The 16056-nt window shown below is 38.5% G+C and overlaps 1 protein-coding gene across 2 annotated transcripts in view; it reads left to right on the forward strand.

The window, feature by feature from the left end:
* B4GALT6 (beta-1,4-galactosyltransferase 6) overlaps positions 1-16056 on the forward strand; it is a 90783-nt gene that overhangs the window by 63638 nt on the left and 11089 nt on the right. For both annotated transcript variants that reach the window (XM_066246909.1, XM_066246910.1), the window contains exon 5: positions 5112-5228. In XM_066246909.1, coding sequence (XP_066103006.1) covers positions 5112-5228 — 117 coding nt within the window. The remainder of the gene's footprint in view (positions 1-5111; positions 5229-16056) is intronic.

The following is a 16056-nucleotide window of genomic DNA, read 5'->3' on the forward strand; positions in this document are numbered from 1 at the left end:
TACCTTTGTCCATGCCATATAAGGTAAGCACTGAACCCATTAGTGTGGAATTGAGTTTATATGACAAACGCCTTGTTAAGTTGTAAAGATGCTTAAATGAATTCCGGTATACATTTTGGTGAAGCATTCTATTTTACAACTGTCTTATGCTGTTTTCCAGATCAGATTCGGTTAATAAGTGAATCATTTCATATTTCATGATTGATTTTTCTCACATTTGTATATATAATGTGACCCAATTTATATTATTCCATTTTTAAAAATGTCCTGGACAAAACAATTAGTTTTCCTTTTTGGTAGACGAGTATGTATTTGGGATGCTAGTGGAAGAGAGGCGTACTCAGTCTTGGAGGCTATGGGTTAACATGGAGGCTGGTCCTCAGACATGTATTCATGCCGGGTACTGTACCCCTCAGGTGTGCACTGTGTGGCTCTGATGAAGAATAATTTGGGATTAAAAAATGAAGTATTCTTGTCCTTTCTCCAGTACTCTGTGTCAGACAGGTATATCACACATATGTAGTTCCTACTAAGAGGTTTTAGTGGACTATCAACTCCATGTGAATCAGTGGACGACAGTATTGAAAGTAGAATTCTTGCCTGACCAGGCAGTGGTGCAGTAGATAGAGTGTTGAACTGGGACGTGAAGGACTCAGGTTCAAATCCCTGAGGTCGCCAGCTTGAGCAAGGGGTCACTCGGTCTGCTGGAGCCCTCCGGTCAAGGCACATATGAGAAGGTGATCAATGAACAACTAAGGAGCTGCTACGAAGAATTGATGCTTCTCATCTCTCTCCCTTCCTGTCTGTCTGTTCCTATCTGTCCCTCTCTCTATCTCTTTCTGTCTCTGTCACAAAAAAATAAAAATAAAAAAGAAAGTAGAGTTTCTAAAACCAAGCTAATTTAGAGATCTAAAAATTAACTTATTTTAATTAGGAACTCTATGGTAATGCTTCTTTTATCTCAGCTTTGCACAAACTCTGCTGAGAATACACTCTAGTTCTGAGCTATGCACCTAAAGATATGCGAGGAAATTCAGAGATTATTCAGAGGTGACCTGCTGTTGCCATACTTAATTAACTAGATAACCCCCTCCTCTCTACCAGTTTACATTTTAACAGTGTCCCATTCTAATCTTGGACCACGGAAGGAAAGAAGAAATAACTAGATTTATGTTAAACATCTGCTACCAACTTGATTTTAATATTTGAGGTTCTTTAAAAAAAAAGGAGTTAAAAAATCAATTAATTGATGGCTAGCTAACTGGAACTGAGATCTTCTAAAACTAGTAATCCAGCGGTTCCTTGGTGTTTCTGAACACTGCAGTCTCAAGTGGAAGATTTAGTCCAGGTTGGATGCTTGTTTCTAAAGGAAATAAGAGATGGAAGTCTAGACAGTGGTACCTTGAGATACAAATTTAATTCGTTCTGTAATCGAGCTTGTAAGTCAGTCAACTCGTAGTATATCACGCTGCCATTACAGGACCCATGCGCCAATGTGCCAACTAGCGGCAGTTTCCCGAATCATGACTCGTATATCAGAATTTCGCTCGGATCTCAAACAAAAATACGAACCGAGTCGCAGCTCGTAACTTAAAAAAATCGTATGTTGGTCTGTTCGTATCTCAAGGTACCACTGTACCTGTGACATTGCCTTTCCATTCAGGGTTCCGGTAGCAGCCTGAACAACTTTGGTCTAAACCCTAAAAGCTCAAAGAACCAGGCAGCTGCTTGAAGGTGTTACCTACTCAGAGGCCTGGAGTTGCAGCTCTAGGCCAAGGTTCCTCAAAGATGGGCCTTAGCCACCTGTTTCAGAACTACATGGGGTGCCTGGCCAAAAGGAACATTGAGAAACTCTGTCCCGAGACATTCTGATTCTGTTGGTGGCAAGGACCAAGAACCTGTGTTTTTTATCGAGTGCCTCCTGTTGGCAGAGCTCCTGTAGGTACTGGAAATGAGGAGGAAGGGGAAGATGGACCTGAAAATAGCTCATCCGTGGCTTCTCTTGCACTGTGCCTTAGTGGCGAATAGCTAGTGCACCCTTCCAGCAGGCAAGTCTGAAGCCATGTCGTTTAGGGACGCTAAAGCTGGTGGTGTGGTTGAAGTTTGCAAGTAGGACAAAAGACTTGGCGGGGGAAATTTATGTAGGAAACATTTTTCTCGCTTATCTCCTCTTGGTGAGTACAGGAGAAAATAAGCAAGGAAGAAAAATAGATGCAGACACTCAGTAAGGTTAGTGGTTTTCAAGTAAGAGCAGACTGAATGGGATCAGTTTGCCCGAACAAGAAGAGGTGAGGGGAGATGCCTGAAGATGAAGTGCGTTTTTCAGAAGGTGATGACCAGACGTTCTTTATTGCCACCGGAGATGCATCAGCAGGCGAGTGGCTTGGACAGCAAATTAGGGCACATATGAAAAAGTATGCCCTGAAACAAAGGCTATTAAACCTTGAAATAAATTATCACAGAACACTGAGGTCTTCTTTTTCTAGACAACAAATTGTAAACTATTGAGAATGTCATTTCACAGCTGCAAGAAGGGATGTACGGAATGAAAATTTAAGACGTTGTTCAGCTTTATTTGAATAAAAACTTTGCTTTACGCATACCATTCAAAATCTTTGGTAACTTAAATGTGGACATTGATCCACTATTAAAACAACAGTTTTGCTTATTTGAATTTGCCAAGACACTGGCATTTTTTCCCTCGTATGACATTCTCAGTTTCCTTATAAGATCAAATACAAAAACATCTCTTAATAATTAAAATGCTTCATTGAAGAAATTATTATATTAAGGACTATGACTTTGCCTTTGTTTATTCTTATATGTTTAACTCATCACTCAGCCTAATTATATTTGAATAATACAAACTTTAAAATGTATGAACTCCGGAACTCTTTAATAGCTTCTTCCCCTCGATCTGTAACTCTCCTTAATTGCTTTCCTAGCCCGTTTACTTATTTATGTTTGAGGCAACCAGCTTGTGGCTAGTTCCTCACTGTCCATATAATTCCTTTCTCTCCTTTTTACTTCTCATAAAATTTTCCTACCCTAAGAGAAAACCCAGGGTCTCTGAACTGCTTTGGGAGTTGTATTCTTTTGGGAATTTCTTAAATTGATTGATACTGAAGCCCTCTGCCAGTTCCCAGTCAGGAGGGAGTGCCCAGCCCCAGCTAGAGCCGCCCTGGGGGTGTGGAAAGGACTCTTGGAGGGGTTGCTCTGGCAGCTTTGTGGCCTGAGGTACGTAAACCAAGAGGAGGTACTATATGGGGCAAAGCAAAGGGTAATGGGATCCAAAGTGGGACTGGCAGGGGTCCCAGACCTCTTTAGTACCTACCACTGAACAAATATAAAACAAAGTAAACACGAAAATATCAGGGTCATTGCAGCCATTTTTCTGCTATCCCATCAGCATTAAGGGAACATGAGTGGGGAGTTTTTGTATAGACATCTTTAATTTTACTGTCATCCTTTGTTCACACGAAATAAAACTATTTTGAGAATTTAAAAGTTTCTCTCATTTATGATCCTGGTAATATAAAATACATGATAAATGTTACTGCTTTTTTACTGGCCATATCTAATGCCATGTCCTGATTTTACAAGTAGCATTAGGTCCTCAGCCTGTGTACTCCGTCGTTCACAGTTATTTGTTCAGTAGTAAAATTTACTTGGTGGATGTGAAATTCTAATAAATCCCAGAATTAAGTTCTTCAATAATTTTTTTTGTAATAGCCACTTTAGATTGTGTTTAAAAATACAGAATATAGAGTGACATTCTGTATTTAATTAGATATATTTTAATTAATGTTCTTTGAAAATCTAATGATTTGGCAATTTATGTGTGGAAAACTTATTTTAATTTTAGTTTTTTATTAGAAAATTTACAATTATACTAAAGCCAGCTTAGCTCAAAAATTGCCAAGAAAGTAATGTTTAGAGTAAACATCATTTAAGCTATTTCAAAGGCACACTGAATTACAGGGTGACTTGGCTTGTATGAGAAATTTTAGGTCCAGAAAATAGAGGATGTAAGTGATGATCAATAATTTTTCATTTATTCTCATGTCTCATTGACACATTTTATATAGATGATGTTTTCTTAGTCTTGATTTTGATAGTTCCAATAAATATTTTTTTTCTGTTAGACAATAGATCGATTTACGCAGAAACTGTTCTTATTTCCAGATATGTTGTTTTTCTTTTGGGAGGTATTTATGAACATATTTCTTTGACTTATCAAGGACATATTACTCTTTGCTGCTTACATGATCTTTCTTGTTAAACTCAACATTTTTAACATAGTTTTATTGTTAATTTTATTTTAACCTGAATATTATCCTACCACTGAAATGAACATAAAATATAGCAAAACATTAATTGTGCATTTTTATTAAATGAAAGACATTAATATAATTATCAAACTTTATGTATATTCCATGACACATTGGTTATATTTCTTCAAAATACCTCTAGTCAGATAAGCCATGTGTAGGATAATAGATACTTATGTGGCATCTGTTTTAAATTCAATGAAAGCACCATAGTGTTATTATTTATGATCTCCCTTAAAACCTAGAAGTTACTTTTGACACCTCCCTCTCTTTCACTTCTCATATCTCACCCATAAACAAATCCTGTTTACCTCTTACATGTTTCAGAACAACATGCACCTCTCTTCTTCACCCTCAGGTCAAGTGATCGACACTCTTGTCTCAACTGTTGCATTCATTTTCACACCACCTCCCCGAGTCCATTTTTTGGCTTTCTACAGTCAACTCTCCATAGTTGTCTCTGCCATCACCAAATCTGATTTTATTCCTTGTTTTCAATCTTTCCACAACTTCTCATGGTGTTCATAGAATAAAGACCAGAATCCTTAGAATGGCCCTTGGAGCCCATTTGTACCTATCCCCCCCCCCCCCAGGTACAGAAGACCATAAGTGGCACGAAGGCAGGGGCATGTCAGTTTCTGCTCACTGTTAGCTCTTTGATGAGGAAAGTCTTAAGAATGTAACTTTAAAACCATTATAAGTTTTTAAGGATTGATATTCCTCTTTACCTCTTGGGCTTGTTGCTGTGTTATTTACCTATGTGACTATTTTGCTTTAAAGGTGGCAATCCTCATTCCTTTCCGTAATCGCCATGAACATCTTCCAATTTTTTTCTTGCACCTGATTCCAATGCTCCAGAAACAGCGGCTGGAATTCGCCTTTTATGTCATTGAACAGGTGAGGATATTTTTCAAAATGGTAATCAAGTCTACTAGAGCATATGTGTTTGATTAAAAATCTTTAGCTTAAGGTTAATCAGGTAACTCAAATCCTTAGTTTTATATTTGGGTATAATTGAATTTTAGGTTGAACTGTTAGTGCTATATAACACATTTTGTGAATCCATTTGTCAGTTGATATGCTCCTATCATTTTTAATCATCTTATAGCTTACCTGATAAAGTAATTTTTTTTCTCTATTCTTTGTTTTTGCAGCTAATTTTTTCTCTCTGAATATTTTTCTTGTCTTGGTATTTCATGCACACAATTTCTTTCATTCTTAGAGATAGTTTCCACACTTCTGTTATTTCTACTTCTGCCATTACCTAGTTTTACACTTAAAATGTCATCTTTGATTTTTTTCTTGGTCTTTCCCCTACTCCACTTCTCAAGCATTAGGGCATTTACTGAATTTTATCACTGAATTCTATTTATAATTTCTAACACTGTACATTTTGTTTGTGTATCAAATACACATGATTTGGATACTTCTGGTTTTTACATTGATGAACTCATTTTATCCTGATCTTTCCTTTTTCTTCTTTACTTACACTAAACCTGACTAAAAATGTATTTCCTTATATATTAGTAGACAGAAAGTGACCTATTTTATATTATTAGATGATGGGTTTTCTTTGAGGTAGAAAATATTCAAATTTTATTCCCAGGATTGTAATATTGTGTGTTATGACTACTTCTGTGTGATTTATTTTAGGGAATCCTTTTTTAATTTAATTTTTTTAATTTCTTGCTCTTAGCATCTTGTCTCTATTTATTCTCCTGGGTATAGTTTTTAATACAATTTATACTTCTCTGTATGTATATCACCCTTTAAGACTTGTTCTCTGTGCATATAATGATGATATAGTACAGAGTGCATATGTACTATTTTATATAACAACCTATACCATGAGAATAGGCTTTTTGAAATCTGATAACAAAAAGTTTAGCTACTTACGTGATAGCCACACTTGTGAACTTCTAGGTCAGTTTTATCAACTGTTAGTTTCCTTTTTGAAAACTTCAATTTCCATAATGTGTTGGGAAATGAGCTATCTGCCTGTGCTTTTAAAGGCATATTCTCCTGAGAGTCCAGCACCATTGAATTATTTTGTGTATGCAACAAAGAAATCTCTGCAAAGCAACTGTGATCCATATTTTACAAAGTTCTTAAGTTGGAATCTCAGTCTCGATCAATATTAATTCAGGCCGGTGTACTTGACAGTGTGTCACTTTGAGGAGTAGCATCTTTACCACAGATGAAATAGAAGAGTCATCTTTCTGCTGGACTGGTGCCCAGAAGAGCTAAGCAGTGGGGGCAGCTCACAAGTGCTAGTTAAATATGGCAGACTGTACACATGTTTACCTCTTCGTCTTTTTAAACTCCTGAAATGAGAATGAAGAAAAAATATTTAAAAAACATATTAAGCCACAAGGGCAAAGAAGTGGAAGTAGTTTGGAGACTTTAGCACATTTCTGGAAGTTGAGAAGCAGGTGGACCACTGGCAACTCCCTTAGCAGAGCGAGGCTCTTCCAGCCCAAGTGCGTGGTGAAGGTGATTGTGACAAGGTTGAATCCATCTACGGGACAAACCCTGTCATTCTCAGCACTTGAAAGTTGTCACAGAAGTTGGACTGCAGCAGTGGGCTGAAGGAAGGGGATTATTTGAAAGTGTGATCACAAAACCATCAAATCCCTAGTTCCCCGGTTTTCCTTGTGTTGCCAGGTGATTGCTCTGTTGTGTCCTGTGGAGAACGAGAATTCATTCTCTGGAGTAACTACACTAGAGAAGGTCCTGACTGTGCTGACAGCGCTGTCCTTTGGGGCCTTAAAACAGAAGGGTTAAGTAAACCTGTGTGCTGACCTGAGGGACCCTCGGGCCTTTTTCCTGTTTGGCTTCTTGAAGACAGAATTTTTGTATGAATCTGCCCAATCTTTTCAGCTGAGGTAGGGTGTAAGTGATTTCTTCATTAGAGAAATAAATTAGCCTTAGGAAAAAGATGCCTAACCTTGTATTTGGAAGTTTCTATAGGAAAAGGCCAGTTTATCACTTTATCACCTCAACGAAGCCCATTTTCATTCATTCAACAGAGCAGATACAAAAGAGAACAAACCAGGTAATGCTATTTTTCTGTGGAGAGACAGGCGGTAAGTAATTGTGTAGTATGTCAGCCGGTGCTCAGAGCTAAGAGTCAGGGCAAAGGAGAGGGAGTCGTATTCTTTTATACAGAGTATTCATAGAAGACCTCCTGGTGGACGTGAGGTTGGAGCAACCCTGAATGATGTAAAGCAGCAAGCTGGTCTGATGTTTGGGGATGTGCATTTAGCAGGGGATACATGGTGTATGTGGACAATGAGGTCAGTCTAGCTGGAGTGATGAATGGAAGAGATTGTGAGAGAGAAAACTAGAGAGGGATGAGAAGCAGTTAATGAAAGACCTAAAAGGCCAGGGTGAGACTTGGACAATCCCACATGAGATTGGAAGACTCTAGAAGGTTTTGAGTAGAGGAATGACATGATCTAACTGTTGTGTTAACAAGATGATTGTGCAGAGAATAGACAGAGGGGAACAAGTGCTAAAACAAGAACAGTTAGAAAGCTTTTACAATTGCCCAGGTAGGAGGGATGCTGAGTTGGGCTGCTATGGGAGGAAGTGAGCACTGGTGGGGTTTGGGCTACATTATTTTTTAATCAAGTGAGAGGCAGGCAGGCGAAGAGACAGACTCTTGGATGTGCCCTGACCAGGATCCACCCAGCAACCCTCCTTTGGGGCTGATGTTCTGCCCATCTGTGGCCACTACTCGGTAGCTTGGCAACTGACTATTTTAGCACCTAAGGTGAGGCCATGGAACCATCCTTAGCACCCAGGGCCAGCTTGCTCATTTGAGCCATGGCAGTGGGAGGGGTGAGGGGAAGAAGAGATGGAGAAGCAGATGGTCGCTTTTTCTGTGTGCCCTGACCGGGAATTGAACCTGGGACTTCCACACGCCGGGCTGACACTCTGCTGCTGAGCCAACTGGTCAGGGCCTTTTTTGGGTTTTAAAGTGATGTTATTTGCTGATGAGTTGGATGTGAAGCGTGAACAATGCAGACCAGTGATGCCAGGTTTTTTTGTGTATGTGTGTGTGTATGTGTTTGAGTTTAGAGTGGTATGCCACCATCCTCACACACATATGTGGCCATTTCCCTCAGCTTTTTAGTGCCTTATTCTCAAACATAAATGGGCAGTTGAGGGTCCTTAATTTTGAAGAAATCCTCCACAAGAGGAGACAAAACCAATCAAACAAAAGGTAGAGTAAGAAATAAAAAATAGAGACTTTGGAGGGAATAGAGGAAATCTACAAAAAGGAAAGAGCTGAACAATAGATGCTCATAATCATTATCCATAGAGAATAAATGAATCCGTGAAACAAAAAACAGGATACTCTAAGGAGAGAATAATCAGAACAAGAACATAATTGAAGATGAAAATGTGAGAACTAGAAGAGAACTTTCAATAGAATGGCTGGAAGATAAACTTGAGAAAACAACTCCCAGAAATAGAATGAAAACATAGGAAATCATCCTAAGAGTTCCAGTACGTCACAGGGTGACCAGCCTCTCACTGGCCCCAAGCAGCCTCAGCTCCTTACAGCCAGGCCCGTGTGTGATCTCCTGCAGTGAATAAGAGGTGGAGTGTGGGCAAGCAAACTGGAGTGGCAGCATGTGACTTTGGAGGCTGGGTCATAAACGACATTGCTGCTTCTGCTTAGTCTCTTGGATCACTCACTCTCAGGGAAGCCAGCTGCCATGTCGTTAGGATGCTCAAGCAGCCCTGTGGAGAGGAACTGACTTGCCAGCATCGTCTCCCTGGCCATGAGGCTGAGCCACCTTGGAAATGGATCCTCCATTGGGGGCCCAGATCGTGAAGCAGAGTTAAGGCATCTCTGCTATGCTGTCAGCACTTCCTCTCCACAGATGCTGCGAGCATAATAAATGACTATTATATTTTTAGCCACTAAGTTTTGCTGTGATTTGTTACACATCAATAGATAATGAATGCATTCACTAATTAGGATTCTGGGAAAATATATCAGCAAAAAAACTGTGGGATAATGGGGAAAATAACCAAAAAAATAATATATGAAAATTTCCCACAAACAAAGCCATGAGTCTTCAGATTAAAGAGGCCCACATGTATACCCAAGTAAAATAGAGATCCACTATGGAACATATTATTTTGAAATTTTAGAATACAAATTTAAAAGGGGAGACATCAAAAATATTCTGTAGAAAAAATTACTGATGATTTATATCATTATTATATAAACCTGCGCAGCAGTGATGATAGCTAGAAGACTATGGAGTCATGCCTTTAAAATCTAGGGGAAAGTAATTTCCAACGTAGAACTTTTTTACCCAGCCAAAATATCAATCAAGTGTGAGGATAGACTTATGGCATTTTCAATTATTCATGGACTACAAAATTTTTTCCATGGACCCTTAAGAAGCTGCTGAGGGATGGGCCTTAGCAAACTGAGGAAGCTAAGTAAAAGGTACAGAAAAATCTAGAGAATGAAGAACTCCCAGGATGATAAGTCGTACATGGTCAGACCAATCCAGACTGGAGCAAGAACTGTGGGCAGTAGGAGCTAGAGCTGGGTTTGGTGGGTGAGGAAAGAATTGGTAGTGGCTTTGATGTGTTTGAATGATTACATCAATTATTAATAGATATAGGGCATATTTATTTGGGATTTTATGCAAAGTAATAGAAAACTAAGAAAAACAAAAGACAGTTCTTAATTCCAGTTTGAGAAAGAAAACTAATAATTCACTTAGCCCTCAAGAAATATTTCCAGAGGAAGAGAGAAGATGGCAGCGGAGTAGGCGGATGCACAGACACCCAGCTCTCAACACCAAACTGGAATACAAATCAATTTAGAAAAAATCAGCATGAAAAACCAACACTGAACTGCAAGAACAGCTCTCAAAAACCAAGGAGCAAAGAGGAAGCCACAATAATCCTGGTAAGAAGTGCCTGAATCTCCTCTGCTTACAGGAAGGGAAGGAGGGGGGTGAGGCTGAGAGCCCAGAGAGGATTTCACAGAGGAAAAAGAGCAGAAACTACTGCTCACAGCCACTTACCTGGCGACCAGGGAGCAAGGTGGGTTGAAAAGACCAGCTTATCTCCCAAGTGGAAAAGACAGGGAGAGGGACAGACTGTGAGGGGCTAAGGTATGCAAGAAACAAAATAAAAAAGCTGACTCATTGTGCTGGAGGCGGCCATAGCTGGGGGAGGGACTGAACCTTTCACAAAACAGAGCTGAAGTGCTTCCGGATCAGAGATCTCCGGACATCTATCCAGCTCCAATCAGCACAACAAGACACAGCTGAAAACAAGAAGTGGGGAGGAGGGGCAGTAACTCAGGTCTCCATGGAGATCTGAGATACACCTCCCCCTACTGAAGCTGAGAGAAAAAACCCTGCCCCCAGTGAGATTAGTTGGAGGAAGAGACCTTCAGCGTCTCAGGTTACACCCACAGCATTCCTGGATACAGTTTCAAGGAAGCCCCCTGCTGAGATCAGTTAACAAGACTATCACCTGTTAAGAAAACAAACAAATCAAGACTTCAAAGCTGCCCAAATCCGAAAATGGATTACAAATAATAGCTGATACCAACCCACGAAGACCTAAAAATAACACAACTGAAAACTGGAGGCAGACAACACCAAGCCTAGACTCAATCAACTCTACAAATAAAAAAAAAAAAGAAGAAGAAGATGAGAAAACAAAGGAGTGCAATCCAAATGAAACCACAAGAGACATTTTCGAGAGATGAACTGAGTGATATGGAAATAATCAAACTTCCAGATGCGGAGTTCAAAATAATGATTGTAAGGATGCTTAGGGATCTTAGAACAACAATGGAGGGGGAGTTTGAAAACCTAAATAAAGAAATAGCAAGTATAAAAAAGAATCAGTTGGAGACGACAAATACAATATCAGAAATAAAGACCACAATGGAAGGAATTAAAAACAGGATAGATAGAGCAGAGGATCGAATCAGCGAGTTAGAAGACAACTGGAATGAAGGCATGAAAGCAGAGAAGAAAAGAGAAAAAAGACTCAAAAAGTCAGAGGAAACTCTTAGAGAGCTCTGTGACAACATGAAGAGAAATAACATCCGCATCATAGGGGTTCCTGAAGAAGAAGAAAAAGAACAAGGGATAGAGACTTTGTTCAATCATATCATAGCTGAAAACTTCCCTAAATTAATGCAAGAGAAACTCTCACAAGTCCAAGAAGCACAGAGGACTCCATTAAAGAGAAACCCAAAGAAACCTACACCAAGACACATCATAATTAAAATACCAAAGCTAAGCGATAAAGAGAAAATATTAAAAGCTGCAAGAGAAAAAAAAGTTATCACCTACAAAGGAGCCCCCATAAGGATGACATCTGACTTCTCAACAGAAACACTTGAGGCCAGAAGGGAATGGCAAGAAATATTCAAAGTAATGCAGAACAAGAACCTACAACCAAGACTACTTTATCCAGCAAGGCTATCGTTTAAAATTGAAGGAGAAATAAAAAGCTTCCCAGACAAAAAACAACTCAAGGAATTCATTACAACCAAACCAATGCTGCAGGAAATATTAAGGGGCCTGGTGTAAACAGATAAAGTGGGAAAAGAATTCAGAAAAAAAAAAAAAAAGAAAAAGGAATACACCTTTAAAGAAGAAAATGGCAATAAACAACTACATATCAATAATAACCTTAAATGTAAATGGATTAAATGATCCAATCAAAAGACATAGGGTAGCTGCGTGGATAAGAAAACAGGACCCATACATATGTTGTCTACAAGAGACACACCTTAGAACAAAAGACACACACAGATTGAAGGTAAAAGGATGGAAAAAAATATTTCATGCAAACGGAAATGAAAAAAAAGCTGGGGTAGCAATACTTATATCAGACAAATTGGACTTTAAAACAAAGGATATAGTAAGAGATAAAGAAGGCCACTACATAATGATAAAGGGAGTAATCCAACAGGAAGATATAACTATTATAAATATCTATGCACCTAATATAGGAGCACCCAAATATATAAAACAGACTTTGATGGATTTAAAGGGCGAGATCAACAGCAATACTATAATAGTAGGGGATTTCAATACCCCACTAACATCACTAGATAGATCCTCAAGAAAGAAAATTAACAAAGAAACAGCAGACTTATTGGAAACACTAGATCAACTCGATTTAATAGATATCTTCAGAACCTTTCACCCTAAAGCAGCAGAATATACATTCTTTTCAAGTGCTCATGGTACATTCTCTAGGATAGACCACATGTTAGGGCACAAAAGTGCTCTCAACAAATTTAAGAAGACTGAAATCATATCAAGCACTTTCTCCGATCACAACGGCATGGAACTAGAAATGAATCACAGCAGAAAAGCTCAAAAATTCTCAAACACATGGAAACTAAATAGCAGGGTGTTAAATAATGAATGGATTAAGAATGAGATCAAAGAAGAAATAAAGAAATTCCTAGAAACGAATGACAATGAGCATACAACAACTCAAAATTTATGGGACACAGCGAAAGCAGTGCTGAGAGGGAAGTTCATAGCACTACAGGCACACTTTCAGAAGCTAGAAAAAGCTCAAATAAACAACTTAACCCTGCATCTAAAAGAATTAGAAAAAGAACAGCAAGTAAAGCCCAAATGTAGTAGAAGGAAGGAAATAATAAAGATCAGAGCAGAAATAAATGACATAGAGGCTAAAGAAACAATACAGAGGATCAATGAAACTAGGAGCTGGTTCTTTGAAAAGGTAAACAAGATTGATGCACCTTTAAGTAGACTCACCAAGAAAAAGAGAGGACTCAAATAAATAAAATTAGAAATGAGAGAGGAGAAATAACAACTGACACAACAGAAATACAAAATATTGTAAGAAAATACTATGAAGAACTGTATGCCAAAAACTAGACAACCTAGATGAAATGGACAAATTCCTTGAAACGTACAATCTTCCAAAAATCAATCTGGAAGAATCAGAAAACTTAAACAGACCAATTACACCAAAGGAGATCGAAACAGTTATCAAAAAACTCCCAACAAAGAAAAGTCCCGGGCCCGATGGCTTCACAACGGAATTCTACCAAATATTCAAAGAAGAACTAACTATCCTTCTCAAACTATTTCAAAAAATTCAAGAGGAAGGAAGACTTCCAAACTCCTTTTATGAGGTGAGCATAATTCTGATTCCAAAACCAGGCAAAGACCACACAAAGAAAGAAAATTATAGGCCAATATCTCTGATGAATATAGATGCTAAAATCCTCAACAAAATATTAGCAAACCGGATCCAACAATATATGGAAAAAATCATACACCATGATCAAGTGGGATTTATTCTGGGGAGGCAAGGCTGGTACAATATTCGTAAATCAATCAATGTGATTCATCACATAAACAAAAAGAAGGAGAAAAACCATATGATAATTTCAATAGATGCAGAAAAAGTATTTGATAAAATCCAGCACCCATTCATGATCAAAACTCTCAGCAAAGTGGGAATACAGGGAACATACCTCAACATGATAAAAGCCATCTATGAGAAACCCACAGCCAACATCATACTCAATGGGCAAAAATTAAAAGCAATCCCCTTAAGATCAGGAACAAGGCAGGGGTGCCCCCTTTCACCACTCTTATTTAACATAGTCCTGGAAGTCCTAGCCACAGCAATCAGACAAGAAGAAGAAATAAAAGGCATTCAAGTTGGAAAAGAAGAAGTAAAACTATCATTATTTGCAGATGATATGATATTGTATATAGAAAACCCTAAAGTCTCAGTCAAAAAACTACTGGACCTGATAAATAAATTCAGCAAAGTGGCAGGATATAAAATCAATACTCAGAAATCAGAAGCATTTTTATACACCAACAATGAACAGTCAGAAAGAGAAATTAAGGAAACAATCCCCTTCACAATTACAACCAAAAAAATTAAGTACCTAGGAGTAAACTTAACCAAGGAGACTAAAGACTTGTACTCGGAAAATTACAAAACATTGATAAAAGAAATCAAGGAAGATACTAACAAGTGGAAGCATATACCGTGCTCATGGTTAGGAAGAATAAACATCATTAAAATGTCTATATTACCCAAAGCAATTTATAAATTCAATGCAATACCAATTAAAATACCAATGACATACTTCAAAGATATAGAACACATATTCCAAAAATTTATATGGAACCAAAAAAGGACACGAATAGCCTCAGCAATCTTAAAAAAGAAGAATAAAGTGGGAGGTATCACACTTCCTGATATCAAGTTATACTACAAGGCCATTGTACTCAAAACAGCCTGGTACTGGCATAAGAACAGGCATATAGATCAATGGAATAGAACAGAGAACCCAGAAATAAACCCACAGTTCTATGGACAACTGATATTTGACAAAGGAGGTAAGGAAATACAATGGAGTAAAGACAGCCTCTTTAACAAATGGTGTTGGGAAAATTGGACAGCTACCTGCAAAAAAATGAAACTAGATCACCAGCTTACACCACTCACAAAAATAAACTCAAAATGGGTAAAAGACTTGAATGTAGGCCGTGAAACCATAAGCATCTTAGAAGAAAACATAGGCAGTAAGCTCTCCGACATCTCTCGGAGCAATATATTTGCTGATTTATCTCCACGGGGAAGTGAAATAAAAGACAGGATAAACAAATGGGACTATATCAAACTAAAAAGCTTTTGCACAGCTAAAGACAACAAGAACAGAATAAAAAGACAAACTACACAATGGGAGAACATATTTGACAATACGTCTGATAAGGGGTTAATAACCAAAATTTATAAAGAACTTGTAAAACTCAACACCAGGAAGACAAACAACCCAATCCAAAAATGGGCAAAAGAGATGAATAGACACTTCTCCAAAGAGGACATACAGATGGCCAATAGGCATATGAAAAAATGCTCAACATCACTAATCATTAGAGAAATGCAAATTAAAACCACAATGAGATATCACCTTACACCAGTCAGAATGGCGCTTATCAACAAAACAACACAGAATAAGTGCTGGCGAGGATGTGGAGAAAAGGGGACCCTCCTGCACTGCTGGTGGGAATGCAGACTGGTGCAGCCACTGTGGAAAACAGTATGGAGATTCCTCAAAAAACTGAAAATCGAACCGCCTTTTGACCCAGCTATCCCACTTTTAGGAATATACCCCAAGGACACCATAGAACGGCTCGAAAAGGAGAAATGCACCCGCATGTTTGTGGCAGCATTGTTCACAATAGCGAAGATCTGGAAACAGCCCAAGTGTCCGTCAGAGGACGAGTGGATTAAAAAACTTTGGTACATATATACTATGGAATACTACTCAGCCATAAGACATGATGACATCGGATCATTTACAATAACATGGATGGACCTTGATAACATTATACGGAGTGAAATAAGTAAATCAGAAAAAAAACTGAGATGAATCCATACATAGAAGGGACATAAAAATGAGACTCAGAGACATGAACAAGAATGTGATGGCAACAGGGGCGGGGGGGTTGGGGGAGGGGGGAGGGGGTGAAGAAGGAGAGAGGGGTTAGGGGAGGGGAGGGGCACAAAGAAAACCAGATAGAAGGTGACAGAAGACAATTTAACTTTGCGGGAGGGGTATACAGCACAATCAAATGTCAAAATAATCTAGAGATATTTTCTCTCAACATATGTACCCTGATTTATCAATGTCACTGCATTAAATTTA

This window comes from Saccopteryx bilineata, chromosome 11 (genome assembly GCF_036850765.1).
Source record: "Saccopteryx bilineata isolate mSacBil1 chromosome 11, mSacBil1_pri_phased_curated, whole genome shotgun sequence".
Lineage (NCBI taxonomy): Eukaryota > Metazoa > Chordata > Mammalia > Chiroptera > Emballonuridae > Saccopteryx > Saccopteryx bilineata.